At 43.5% G+C, this 14,974-nt stretch overlaps 1 protein-coding gene across 1 annotated transcript in view; it reads left to right on the top strand.

Moving 5' to 3' along the window:
• Positions 1-4,016: 4,016 nt before the first annotated feature.
• The window catches only part of LOC114886511 (zinc finger protein 211-like), a 14,120-nt gene continuing 3,162 nt past the window's right edge, over positions 4,017-14,974 (top strand). Inside the window, exons 1-3 of the mRNA XM_029207054.1 lie at positions 4,017-4,233; positions 5,719-5,845; positions 13,930-14,974. The exon at positions 13,930-14,974 is cut by the window's right edge and continues 3,162 nt beyond it. Of these exons, the coding sequence (XP_029062887.1) occupies positions 4,201-4,233; positions 5,719-5,845; positions 13,930-14,974 (1,205 nt within the window). The 5' untranslated portion in view covers positions 4,017-4,200. The remainder of the gene's footprint in view (positions 4,234-5,718; positions 5,846-13,929) is intronic.

The raw sequence follows: 14,974 nt of genomic DNA, 5'->3' as shown, positions 1-14,974 counted from the left end.
GGAGGGGTCCCAAGAGATGCCATTGGACAGGTGCAGCTTAGAGGAATCACTCTCATCAAGGGCCTGAGAGCTGTGTACCTTTGTGAAAGTCCCTCCACCTCTCTAAGTTGCAGACTCCTACTTTCAAAAACTGCAGTAATAATAATTACTAGGTATCACTAGGTAGATTGGGTAGATAAATGGGGTCATTCACAGGAAAGCCATCAATGTTGGTTCCCAGTAAAATATACTCTTGTCCCTCAGCATGGGGTGTAGGGTATGAGTAGGGCTCTTGGGTGGAGGGTCACAGGGTATCAGGATGGGCAAGGTGTTCTTTAAAGGAGCCCCCAAAGACTGAAAGATTGAGTTCAACATTAAGTAAAGACAGCTGAGGACTTATAGCCAAGGAGTGAAGGAGTCAGTGGATGGAAAATTACCAACAGAAAACAAGGTAACTGGTGTTCTTGCTAAACCGACTTAGTAAGAATCTTGCTATTCAGATCAGATATCAAGGGTAGGAAATGGGTGTTTGATCAGATATCAATGGGGGAGTTATTCTTACTAAACTGGCTTTTCAGGTTTGATAAAACTGGGTTAAGCAGGCTTGTCCTCCAAACAATATAGGTTCATTTCTCATCTGGTTGTTTTTGTTCATTATGGACCAGCTGAGAGGAAATCAAGGTGGCAGTGTAGGAGGGCATGGAGCTCACGTTCCCCCACGAACACATCAAAAATACATTTACTTTGGAACAATCCTCACTGAAAACTGGCAGAAGGACTCCTGTTTAACCAAGGCTGTAAGAAACATATACATGTAATTGGGCAGGAAGGGAAGAAAAGCAATGTGGTCAGGAGTTGTGGGACTCAGAGAGGAAGGGCGATCACTTGGGCAGTGAGCTCCCTGGGGAGTGAGTGGCTTGAAGTACAGACTAGGTGTTCCAGTCCTCGTGTCTATATTGTGGAGACAAGCCTTCTTGACGGGGTGGAGGACCACTGGGACAGACAGAAAGGCTGGAGGAGCCTGGACTTTGCTTGGGAGGAGTGAGCAAGCAAATGCCTGTCCCTGCGGCCAGGCAGAGAGAGGTCTGCATTAGCAGGTTTTTGCAGGTTTCTGGTGACCAGGATCTTAGCACACCCAAGTCAGAGTGGAGCAAATGCTCTGGCCTCACTAACTCCATGCCAGAGCACGGGACTGCATGTGTGGCCGCCAAGACCTGGGAAAAGAGTCGATGTTTGGAAGCAGAGACAACCTGGTCCCAGTGCAGAGTCAGAGTGGGGTTTTGGTAGCCATTCTTGGCACTTACTCCCCAGGTATATCAGAAGCAGCCCAGTCTTCTGATGGCAGCTGGCTGGCCACAGCTCACCCACCCCACCACACATGCACAGAAACCACAGGGGCCTGCCTTCTCCCTATGGAGTGGTGCTGCAACACAGAGGGAGTGAGGGAGAGTGGAGATACTGATCAGCTGTGAGAGAGCAAGAGGTCTTGTTTCCAATGCAGGGCAGCGATAGGCCTCTAGCAGCTGTTGAGTTCACCATGATCACCTCACCATGGTCCCCAGTCCAGTGAACCCTGTCCAAGCCAAGAAAATGCTCCAGCCCACTGCATGCCACAGTGCAGCACTGGATCTGGGGCAGCCACAACTGGGGAAAAGACACTAGATTGCATCTGAGCATAGCCACAGAGGCCTACACAGACAGCATACCAGACCGCTGTATGCACGAAAATCCCACTTGCTTCAACACTCCCTTCCTGTGGCTAAAGTCCCAGTGTGGGGAGAAGGAAGGACACACAATTAATGGGAACAGAGCCAGCCCCAGCCCGACCCTCATGGCTTCTGGTCCTGCAACTTGGGATCAGGTCTCACACCCGGAGCTGGCTGTAGTCCCTCAATCTCCAGTCTCAGCCCTTACTGTGGTGATAGCTGCCATCACGCTCTGAGGAAAGACGTGACTTGCACCCACATCAAATCCAACCCTCCCACCAAAAGCATTGGGTATATCCACTCTGCATAGTCATAGTCCCTCAGAAGGCCACCCCTTCAAGACCCCAAAGGGAAACTGTATCACCTAAGTTTATAGAGGTAGAGAAAGTTAAATAAAATGAAAATTGCCAATGAAATACTCTCAATTGAGAGAAAGAGAAAACCCCTGAAAGAATAAACAATGAAACAGAAATAACTGTTACAATGTAAATAATTCAAAACATTGGTAATAAAAATATTAACTGAACTAGGAAAAATAATTGAGCTAAACACTGGATATTTTAACAGAACTAGAAAACAAAAGGAGACCCAATGAAAAATAAATACTTCAAGGGAGTTCTCTGGTGGCCTAGTGGTTAGTATTCTGGGCTTTCACTGCTGTGGCCCGGGATCAATCCCTGGTTGGGGAACTGAGATCCAACAAGCTGCGTGGAGCGGCCAAAAAAAAAGTTCAATGGCTCAAATAAAAAGCACGCTAGCAGGAATGAACAGCAGAGGAAGAGAGACAGAGAATGCATAAGTGGTCTGGAAGATAGAATAATGGAAATCACAGAATCAGGAAAGCAGGCAGAAAAACTATGTTTTTTAAATGAAAGGAATGTACAAGATCTCTAGGATAACGTTGTGTCCCAATATTCGAATTATAGGGGTTCCAGAAGGAAAAGAGAGGGAGCATGGGAACAAAAATATTTTTCAAGACATTATGGCTGAAAATTTCCTTTACCTGAAGAAGGAAACTGGTATTAAGGTACAGGAAGTATTGATACACAGGATCCCAAACAAGATGAACCCAAACAGACCCACACCAAGACATATCATAAGAAAATGGCAAAAGTTGAAGATAGAGTTCTCAATGCATCAAGAGAAAAAGAAAGAGTCATAAACTAGGGAATCCCAATAATGCTATCAGCTGTTTTCTCTGCAGACGCTTTGCAGGCCAGAAGGGAATGGCAGGATATATTCAAAGTGCTGAAAGGGAGAAAGCTGCAACCTAGGATACTCTACCCAGCAAGATTATCATTTAGAAAAGAAGGAGAGATAAAGAACTTCCCAGATCAGCAAAACCCAAAAGAATTAATCAATACTAATCCTACCATAATAGAAATGTTGAAGAGTCTTCTCTAAATGGAAAATAATAATAATCTTCAGGAAAGGGAAAATTCCACTAGGGAAGGCAAATATATAGTAAAGAATGAAGATCGTTTAAATAAGCTGGTAAGTAAATTTTTAAAAAATGTAGACACAACAGGATAAGCACAAAGATGTAAAATATGACATCAAAAACACAACTACAGTAATTATTATTATTTTTTGGAGGGGGCCCTGTAACATGACTTGTGGGATCTCAGTTCCCTGAACAGGGATGGAACCCTGCCACGGCAATGAAAGCGCTGAATCCTAACCACAAGGCGAGCAGGGATCTCTTCAGAAATCAACTACAATAAGAAAAACGGGAAAAGAACAAATATGTGGAGTCTAAATGACATGCTACTAAACCAATGGGTCAGTGAAGAGATCAAATGGGAAAGCAGCAAATATCTTAAGACAAATGTAAACTGAAGCACAACACTCCAAAATTTATGGGATGAAGCAAAAGCAATTCTAGGAGGGAAGTCTATAGCAATGCAGGCCTCAAGGAACAAAAGACAACTCAAATAAATAGCCTAACCTACTATCTATGAGAATTAGAAAAAGAAGAACGACAAAGGTTCCCTTCCCCCTTAAGAAGACTGGAGCCCCTAAACTACTACCTATGAGAATTAGAAAAAGAACAATAAACCTTCCCCGCTCCCTTAAAAAGATAGGGGTCCCTTTCCCGCCCTAGAAGTCATTTTCCAGTGCTTCCGTGGTGCAGCTTGGCTTTTTCCGGGCGATTCAGGTGCGGGGTGACATTCCCTGAGTCCTTGGCACTACATTACCCAGAAGAATTTGCGCTAAGACAGCGACGTTCATCCAATGAAAATCCAGGAAGGGTGCATTTCCGGGAGGGCGAACCTCCGGGAGAAGAACTTCCGGCGTCCTCGTGGCGCCCATTTTGATCGTGGAGCTAGTCGGAAGGTCGGAGTGTGTGGTGATGGGAGCGAGGTGACGGGCCAAGAAGACGCAGGAGGAGGCTTTGTACACACTGCAAAGGGACGGCCTGAGTGTTGGGGACACCGCCGCCTGCGGGGTGCATCGGTACAAAGTCCGACAGGACCCCTCGACTGTCGCGACTCCTCTCCTCCCAGGAGCTCCGATGGCGGCGGCTGCGCTGACGGACCCGGCTCAGGTAAATGCTGAGGGCTCCGGGTTCTCCCCTGCCCGTTTCCCCACCCAAATACGAAACTCCTGAGTGAGAGGCGTCTGGTCCAGGACAGTGAGGCCTGCAGGGGTGGTGTCCCTATTTCTGACCACCGTTGTAATGTGGTCTGAGTGAGGCTTGGAGATACAACTGAAGCAGGAATATTCGGGAACCCGGAGTCCATCTTGTTTCTGCGAGGAACGCAGTTTGAGGCCAGGCTGCACCTGGAGTGGTAGATGAGTGGTTGTGTTTCTCTTCTTAGGGCCCTGGGAGCGGTGGAGAGTTTTGAATAAAGGAAGGGCACAATCTGAGCTAGGCTTTTAAAAATAATCCAAAGTGTTCAACGGAAAGCAGAATGTAGGGGAATGATGAGGACACTGAGGCAGAGGGAAGTTGTGGCTTTTTTCAGGGTCACAACTGGTAAGTGGGAGCACTGAGGATGGAGGCACAGAGGAGAGGTTAGTAAGTCAGCCAGAGTTTACCTGGCTCTGGTATTGGGCACAGGTCCAGGGAAAGTGTGAGCCCCTGAAGCACTGCTTACGTCACTTTCCTCCATCGCCTGCCTTTTCCCACAGATTCCATGGGCTGGAGAAGCACTTTGGGCAAGTGGCGGTTGTCCCAGTCCCTCACTTGTTCTCACCCCCCACGCACACATTCTGTGTATTTGAGGTGTCTTAGGGTTCTTCACCTGCCATTCTCCCAGCACTTTGGTTTGGGGACCCTGGAGAACCCCATGCTTGGTTTTCTGAGTGCAGGCCAGCTTTTGTGGAGGGGGTTCTAGTTTCCCACCACTGATGAAATGAGGTGTGGAAGGTTACTCCTGGAACCGGTACCAGTATGTGGCAGTGATTTTTTTTTTTTTCTTTTTGCGGTACGCGGGCCTCTCACTGTTGTGGCCTCTCCCGTTGCGGAGCAACAGGCTCCGGACGCGCAGGCTCAGCGGCCATGGCTTACGGGCGCAGCCGCTCGGGGGCATGTGGGATCTTCCCGGACCGGGGCACGAACCCGTGTCCCCTGCATCGGCAGGCGGACTTTCAACCACTGCGCCACCAGGGAAGCCCGGCAGTGTTTTTTAATGTTATTTTTGGCCCCACCACACGGCATGCGGGATCCTTAGTTCTCCCACCAGGGATTGAACCTGTGCCCGCTGAAGTGGAAACTCGTAGCCTTAACCACTGGACCACGAGGGAAGTCCCTGTGGCAGTGTTTTGAGGTGAGGCTGAGCTTGTTTAGGTAAGTGCAGGTCTCCTTTATTCTGATGGAAATAAACAGGGAAGAACTGGAGTTAGACTTGAAATGACTGCCTGTGTATTCTGGAGGAAATGGGAGTTTCAGATCAAAGGAGGGAGGTTCTCTTCCCCAGGTCTTGAGAGGCTCCATCTGGTTGGGTGGTAGGGGAAATGTGTGGGAAGATGGACTGTGGGTTTTCAGGAATGAGACTGTTCATGGTTATATTTGTCCCTGTTATACCAGGGCAGTGTGACCTTTGAGGATGTGGCCGTGTACTTCTCCTGCGAGGAATGGTGTCTTCTTGATGAGGTTCAGATACACCTGTACCTTGATGTCATGCTGGAGAACTTTGCCCTTGTCTGCATGCTGGGTAAGGCCCTCACACCCATCCCCATCCTCTGAGATAGGCTCTGCCTTTCTCTTTTTCCCCAAGGGTAGTTCTGTCCTTCTTACATCTGGACCATGGGCACTGCTTTCTTCTTAAAGTTATGTGCTGCAGTTACAATGGCTAGGCAGAGTTCATCCCTACTCCTTAGTGCCATGAAACTTGTAGCCCCAAAGTCTTGCAGGTGACCATTCAGGTTCATCAGTGTTGCAGTCCGCTTTAGAGATCCCTCCTTGCTTGCCCTCTCCTGGGCTAAGTGATGGTACGGATCCATACTACCCAAAGTTTGCTCCATTTCTGCACTCGACAGTATTTATTTATTTATCTATCTGTCTGTCTATCTATCTATCTATCTATTTATTTATGGCTACATTGGGTCTTCATTGCATGTGGGCTTTCTCTAGTTGAGCCGAGTGAGAGCTACTCTTCTTTGTGGTGCATGGGCTTCTCATTGCAGTGGCTTCTCGTTGCAGAGCATGGGTTCTAGGCCTGTGAGTTTCAGTATTTTTGGCATGCAGGCTCTATGGCACAGGATCAGTAGTTGCGGTGCATGGGCTTAGTTGCTCCACGGCATGTGGGATCTTCCCGGTGCAGGGATCGAACCCATGTCCCCTGCATTGGCAGGCAGGTTCTTAACCACTGCACCACAGGGAAGTCCTTAAAATATTAAATAAGGAACTACAGTATGATCCAGCAATTCCACCTCTGTGTGTTTATCCAAAGGGTGTGAAATCATATCAAAAAGATATCTGGGGACTTCCCTGATGGCACAGTGGTTAAGAATCCACCTGCCAATGCAGGGGACACAGGTTCGAGCCCTGGTCTGGGAAGATCCCACATGCTGTGGAGCAACTAATCCCGTGTGTCACAACTACTGAGCCTGCGCTCTAGAGCCCGTGCTCTGCAACAAGAGAAGCCACTGCAATGAGAAGCCCATGCACCACAACAAAGAGTAGCCCCTGCTCGCCACAACTAGAGAAAGCCCACGTGCAGCAACAAAGACCCAAAGCAGCCAAAAATAAATAAATAAATTTATTTTAAAAAAACAACAAGATATCTGTACTCCCTGTTTATTGCAGCATTATTTACACTATCCGAGACATGAAAAGAACCTAAGTGTCCATTGATGGATGAATGGGTAACAAATGTGCTGTATGTGGAACACTATTCAATATTGTTCAACCATTAAAAAAGAAATCCTGCCATCTTTAATAACATGGATAGACCTTGAGGGCATTATGCTAAGTGAAATAAGTCTGACAGGGAAAGACAAATACAGTTGTTTGCCAGTTTCCAGAGAGGATTGATTCCAGGAGCCCCTGCATATACTGAAATCTGCAGATGATGAAGTTTCACAGTCAGCCCTGTGATTCTGAAGTTTTGCATTTGTGGATTCATTCAACTACTGATCACGTGGTGCTGTGTTTATTTAATTAAACGTAACCATGTGTAAGTGGACCCATGCAGTTCTAACCCATGTTGTTCAAGAGTCAGTTGTACTCCATAATTACACATACATGGGGAATCTTTTCCTTTTGGCTGTGACGAGTCTTAGTTGCGGCATGCGGGATCTTCATCGAGGCATGTGGGATCTTTCGTTGGGATGCTCAGGCTCTTCGTTGTGGCGCAAGCTTCTCTCTAGTTGTGGTGTGCAGGTTTTTCTCTTCTCTAGATGTGGTGCGCAGGCTCCAGGGTTTGTGGGCTCTATAGTTGTGGCACGCAGTCTCTAGTTGAGGTGCGTGAGCTCAGTAGTTGTGGCGTGTGTGCTTAGTTTTCCCGCAGAATGTCAGATCTTAGTTTCCTGACCAGGGAATCGAACCTGCATCCCCTGCATTGGAAGGCGCATTCTTTACCACTGGACAACTGGGGAAGTCCCTGGAATCTTTAAAGAAAAACACACACACACCCCAAACTCAGAGACAGCACAGAAATTAGTGGTTGCCGGAGTAGGGGATGGGTGAACAGGGTTAGATGAAATGCGTGAATGGTGTCAGAAGCTACAGACTTCTAGTTGTAACGTGAATAAGTCCTGGGGATGTAATGCATAGCTTAGTGATTATAGTTAATTATACTGTATGGTGTATTTCAAATTTGCTAAGAGAGTAAATCCTAAAAGTTCTCATCAGAGGAAAAAAATTGTATTGTGGTGTTAACTAAACTTATTGTAATCATTGCACAACATATACACATATCAAATTATGTTGTACAGCTTAAACAAATACAATGTTTCACATCAATTATATGTCAGTGAAACTTTTAAAATTCTACAGTGCTCTTCCTTTCTCTGAAACCCAAATTTCTGATCTTTATTATTTTCCATCTCTCTAAAGAACTTTTTAAAAATGAATTCCCATGATTTTTGTGCATCTAAGAACATGTTTATTTCACCATCACTGTTGAAGAGTAATTTTATTGCATTCTGAATTCTAGGCTGACATTGGCCACCCCCCAACCCCACCCCTGCCAAGCTTTAAATGTTTCACTCCTTTCTCTTGTTTGCATGATTTCTGAAAATTCAGATGTTATTCTTTTTGTTGCTTCCCCATGACTAAAGTGTTTATTCCTCTGGTTTCTTTTGGGATTTTTTTTTCTTCTGTATTTGAATGTGATATGCTTAGGTGTAGTTTTGTTGTTGTTGTTTTTTAAAATAAATTTATTTATTTATTTACTTATGGCTGTGTTGGGTCTTCATTTCTGTGCGCAGGCTCTCTCTAGTTGCGGTGAGCGGGGGCTACTCTTCATTGTGGTGTGCGGGCTTCTCATTGTCATGGCTTCTCTTGTGGAGCGTGGGCTGTAGGTTTGCAGGCTTCAGTAGTTGTGGCATGTGGGCTCAGTAGTTGTGGCTTGTGGGCTCTAGAGTGCAGGCTCAGTAGTTGTGGCACACAGGCTTAGATGCTCCACAGCATGTGGGATCTTCCTGGACCAGGGCTTGAACCTGTGTCCCCTGCATAGGCAGGTGGGTTCTTAATCACTGTGCCACCAGGGAAGCCCCAGCTTAGGTGTAGTTTTTTGGCATTAAACCTGCTTGATGTTCTCTGAGCTTCCTGGATCTGTGGGTTGGTGTCTGACATTAATTTGGTGGAAATTCTCCATGATTATTGCTTCAAATATTTTTTCTATTCCTTATTCTTTTTTTCTTTTGATGTTTCTATATATGTATGTTAAAGTATTTGCAGGTGTTATACAGTTTTTAAATATTCTTTTCTTTAGTCCTTTTTCTCTTTGTTTTTCAGTTTTAGAAGTTTCTACTACAAGAACCTCAAGCTGAGAGATTCTTTCCTGAGTTGTGTCCAGTCTTAATAAGCCCATCCTATTCATTCTTCATTCCTCTTCTCTTCTTTTTGATCTCTAGCATTTCCTTTTGGTTCTTTATTAGAATTTTCATCTCTGCTTTCATTGCCTTTCTTGTCTTGTATGCTGTCTGCTTTATCCATTAGCAGGCATTAATTAGCATATTAATCATAATTGTTTTACATTACCAATTTGATCATTCCAACAGCCCTGTGATATCCCTCCCTCCCTCCCTCCCTCCCTCCTTTCTTCCTCCCCTCCCCTCCCTTCCCTTCCGTTCCCAGCATGCAAGATCTTAGTTCCATTACCAGGGATCGAACCAGTGCCCCCTACAGTGGAACTGTGGAGACTTAACTGCTGGATCCCTAGAGAAGTCCCTCCCTGTGATATCTGATTCTGGTTTTGAAGCTTCCTTTGCCTTTTCAAAATTTGTTTTTTGGCCTTTTAGTTGGCCCTGTAATTTTTTTCTTTGTAACTGGCATGATGTATTCCCTAAAAGGAACCATTGTAGATAGGCCTTTATTGATGTGTTGGTAAGATGTGGAGAGCGGAAGCATGCATGTTGCTGTTAGCATTCATATTATATTTAATTTTCAATCTTTTAATGAGCCTGTGTGTCTGGATCCTGAACTTCACAACTTCTTCTCAATTTAATTTTCCCTCCCTTAGTTGGGACAGGATGGGTATTGGGGGCTGTAGTTGGGTATTTCCTCTTTCCCAGGTAAGTTAGGCTCTGATAAAATCACAGTAGGTTTGGCTCTGGTTAAGTAGTTTCTACTGAGGGCAGGCTTTGTTAAGAACAGAATGTTAAAAAAAAAAAAAAAAAAAAAGAACAGAATGTTCTGACAATTTTGTTTTTCTAATCTTCATTTCTTTTTTCAGAAGGCTTTGTTTAGTTTGTTTGTTTTGTAGTTCCTCAAGTTGTAAAGGTAGGTTGTTGATTGATGATATTTCTTTGTTTATATGTAAGCATTTATAGATGTAAATTTTCTCCTTAATACTGCTTTTGTGGCATCCTATAAGTTTTAGTATGTTATATTATTGTTTTCTTTAGTCTCCTAAGTATTTTCTAGTTTCTTGTGTGAGTTTTTTTTCATGGACCTATTGGTTGTTTCAAAGCATGTTGTTTAATTTCCAGAAATTTGTGGATATTTGTTTTCCATATGTGATTGATCTCTATCTTCAATCTGTTTCAGTTGGAGAGGACAGTTTGTATGATCTTTATCTAATTTAAACTATTGTTCCTGTCTATTGCTGAGAGCAGAGCATTGAAGTGTCCCCATACTATAGTAGAACTGTTTCTCTTTTCAGTTGTCAGGTTTTGCTTTATATCTTTTGATTGTCTATTATGAGGTGTGTAAATATATATACTTATTTTTATTTTTTTATTTATGTTTGGCTGCGTTTGGTCTTTTTTTTGTTTTTTTTTTTTTTTGCGGTACGCGGGCCTCTCACTGTTGTCGCCTCTCCCATTGTGGAGCACAGGCTCCAGACATGCAGGCTCAGCGGCCATGGCTCATGGGCCCAGCTGCTCCGCGGCATGTGGAATCTTCCTGGACCGGGGCATGAACCCACATCCCCTGCATCGGCAGGTGGACTCTCAACCACTGCGCCACCAGGGAAACCCTTTTTAAAAATTTATTTATTTTATGTATTTATTTTTGGCTGCGTTGGGTCTTCATTGTGGCATGCAGGCTTTTCATTGTAGTGGCTTATCATTGCAGAGCACAGGCTGTAGACATGTGGGCTTGAGTAGTTATGGCACGTGGGCTCAGTAGTTGTGATACATGGGCTTAGTTGCTCCACGGCATGTGAGATCTTCCCAGACAAGGGATTGAACCTATGTCCCCTACATTGGCAGGCAGATTCCCAACCACTGCACCACCAGGGAAGTCCCTAGACTTCTTTATTGTTTGATATGAATAATAGCCACCCCTGTTATTTTGGTTACTATTTGCATGAAATACCTTTTTCTAACCTTTCATTTTCAATTTAATTGACTTTTGTCAACAGCATACAGTTGGATCATTTTAAAAAATCTGTCAGTCTGTCTTTTGCTTTGAGTGTTTAATCCATTTACATTTAGAGCAATTACTGATAAGAGGTATTTTTGTCATTTTGCTCTTTGTTTTCTGTATGCCTTAGAACTTGTTGTTCCTTAATTTTTGTTATTTTCTCTTTTTGTATTTAGTTAAATTTGTTTAGTGATATGTTTTAATTGTCTGTTCATTTCCTTTGTGTACATTATATGATTATTTGTAGTTACCATGGGGATTACATTTTATATCCTAAACCCACCAGCATACTAATTTTAATTTACACCAGCTTACCATCAATAACATTACAAAAACATTTCTGCTTCTGTAGTGCTCTGTCCCCACTATTTTCTAGTATTGATTTTACAAAGTTACATACTTCTATGTGGTGTGTTTAAGCTGAGACTACGGTTTCTTTAAATGCATTATTCTCTGCAATCAGGTAGAAAACGAAAAAGTGCTGTTATAAACTTACAATCACAGTAGCTTTTATAATTTTCTATGGATTTACCTTTATCAGAGACCATCATTTCTTCAAATAACTTTGAATTACCGTTTAGTGTTTTTTTTTCATTTCCACCTGAAAGAATCCATTTAGCATTTGCTGCAAGACAAGTCTAGTGTTAAAGAACTTCTTTAGCTTTTGTTTACATTGGAATATGTTAATTTTCCTTAGTTTTTGAAGGATGTCTCCCTGATGTAGGGTTATTGGTTGACACGTTATTTTCCTTCAACAATTTAAATATGTCAGCCCACTGCTTTCTGGCCAGATTTCTGATTAGAAATGTGCTGATAACCTTCTTGGGGATCCCTTGTCTGGAATGAGCCACTTCTCTCGCTGATTTCAAGATTCTTTGTCTCTGCATTTCAACAGTTTTATTATAATGTGCTGCAGTATGGCTCTCACAGTCTATTCTGCTTGGAGTTTATTTAGATTTTGGGATGTTCCTATTCATATCAATCCATAAGTGTGCTATGTTTTTCTGTTCTGAATCCCTGTAGTGTTTTTTTTTTTTTCACTTCAGCAGTTGTACTTTTCAGTTCCCAAATTTCCTTTTTTGCAATACTTATACTTTCTATCTCTTTACTGTTATTCCTACTTTGTTCAGGCAACACTTTTTTTTCTGTACACCTGTTTTTTTTTTCTTTTTAGTTATTTGAACATCCTTTAGTCAGTTTTTAAGTCTTTCTACTTAGTTCGCCATCTATTTTTTGTGTACCTGTTTATAAGTTACAGTTGCGGTTGATTTGTTATTTTCCTTTGCATCATACGTTCCTGTTTCTTTGTATGTCTTGTGAGTTTTTTTCATTGAAAACTGAGCATTTGTATCTTATAATATTGTAATGCTGGAGATCCTGTATTCACTTTAACAAGGGTTTGCTGGTATGGGCTTCTCTTTGTTTTTGATGTTTTCAGGTGACTCTTTCCTGGATATCAACATGAGCTGTAAACTTAAGGGGTTTTCACTGTGCCTTTCTTGGGGGTGCACTATGATTTTTGCAATTCCTCTATATAAGTGGCTTATTTTGAATGTCTTAGTCCTTAAATATCTCACTCTCCAAAAGTGAAAAACCAGAAAAATGAAGAGTGGGAAAAGAGACACTGGCCCTTAAAATCAGGTGGGGAGATGGATTCACAACACCTTGTACTCCATCCACTGTTGTTCAGGTTGGGAGTGGATTCCTAACACCTATTACTCCATCCAGTGTTTTTCAGGTAGGGAGATGGATTCCTAACCCATCCCCTGTTTTACAGGTGGGGAGAAAAACACCTAACATTTTGTTTCCTAGCATTTTGTACTCCATCCACTGTACATCCTTCCCTCTGGCTCCACTGACGTTTCTGTTTGTAGTATTTAAATATCGTTCCTTTGTCTGTTGTGTGCTTAGTTCCCCTGGGTTCGTATTTGCCACTCACCCATCCTGACATTCCATTAGGCCTTGTGTCATATGTGTCCCATGTAGTTGTTCAACTGGGGATGGAGAGTCCTTGGGGCTTCATGGGATGGACATGACTCTGGTCTCAGCAAAAAGAGCTCACAGGTAGTCTGGCCAAGATGAATGGCAGCTGGCAGAGGGCTTGATATCAGGTCTGTGTTTTAAGTCATATCAGGAACATATCTTGTGTGATTAGTGTTTTAGCCCCATTGCCAGTGGCCCCAAATCACTTCTTTTGTCTTTTCTCCATTCTTGGTACTCTGCCAACTTGTCATTTCTATGACTACTCATTTTTATTCTGACTGCAGCCTGGGATTTATTCCCTACCACCTCTCTAAGCCACTTCTCTCATGTAGTCTTCACATTGTTTTCTCTATAGTACTTTATGACATTGTGCAGGTATCTTTGAATGGCATTAGACAGGTATACTTTAATGTTCCATGAATACCAGCTACTGTTTCAGTAAGATTTTCTGGTGCATGGGCATATACTTGTGCACAGTGTCACAGATCAGCAGCAGTTGTGGTCCTAGTGAAAGCCATTGACAGAGGAGTGAACTGTAGAACATGCCTTTCACCCTTGGGCCACATCCAGTCCTTGTGTCCTGTGCTTGGTGAGGCTGTGTCAATTCTGTGACCTTAAGTCCCAATAATGCAGAACAGCTGCATCCTCAATTTGACCCCAACTCCATTTACTGAACACAGTCCCATGGATTGGTTCTTTCATGTGTCAGACATACAGTTGTGATGGTGTCACCCCCATCCAACATCAACATGAATTTCACCATCACGTCTTTGTTTTCAGGTTCTTGGCGTGGAGTCGATGAAGAGACACCTTCTGAAGAGAACATATGTGTGGAGGGAGTATCACAGATTAGGACCCCCAGGGCAGGTTCATCTCCTGAGAAGGCCCAGCCCTGTAAGATGTGCGTCCCAGTCTTGAGAGACATTTTGCACTTGGCTGAAGAGCAGGGAACAAATAGGGGCCAGAAAGCATATACATGTGGGGCATGTGGGAAACAGTTCTATTTCACTGCAAACCTTCAACAGCACCGGAAGCAGCACATTAGAGAGAAACCCTTCCGATATGATGTGAGGAGACTTGCATTTCTGAAGAGCTTCACAGTCTATGCATCAGGGAATCTCTCTGTGTACAGTGAAATTGGGAAGAAATTAGCAACCAACATGGGACTTCAGCAACAGGCCACTAATATCAGGAAGGAACAAAACAACAGTCATGAATGTGAAGCTGTTTTTCACAGTGGAACAATTCATCGGAGCTGGGGAGAAGGCAGGAAATCCTCCAGCCACACAGATATGTATGAGAGAGTCATCACTAGTGAAGCGTTTTGTGAGTGCAGCAAATGTGGGAAAGCCTGCACCCAAAGTTGTAATCTTATGCAGCACCAGAGAGTTCACACTGGAGAAAAGCCTTATGAGTGCAGCGAATGTGGAAAATCCTTTAGTCGAAGCCACCACCTCAGTGTGCATAGGAAGATCCACACCGGAGAGAAGCCTTATGCATGCAAGAAATGTGCTAAATCTTTTCTCCAAAGGTCCAGCTTCATTCAACATCTGAGAGTTCACACAGGAGAAAAGCATTATGAATGCAGTGAATGTGGAAAATCTTTTAGCAAAAAGTCCAATTTCCTTCAACATAAGAGAGTTCATACTGGAGAAAGGCCTTATGAGTGCAGTGAATGTGGGAAATCCTTTATCCATAGATGTCAACTTTTTATACACCAGAGAGTTCACACAGGAGAAAGGCCTTATGAGTGCAGTGAATGTGGGAAATCCTTTATTCATAGATGTCAACTTCTTATACACCAGAGAGTTCACACAGGAGAAAG

Source organism: Monodon monoceros, unplaced genomic scaffold (genome assembly GCF_005190385.1).
Source record: "Monodon monoceros isolate NGI ecotype Baffin Bay Population unplaced genomic scaffold, NGI_Narwhal_1 Super_Scaffold_10, whole genome shotgun sequence".
Lineage (NCBI taxonomy): Eukaryota > Metazoa > Chordata > Mammalia > Artiodactyla > Monodontidae > Monodon > Monodon monoceros.
Note: the sequence above shows the minus strand (reverse complement) of the source record. Positions and strands in the feature narration are given on the sequence as shown.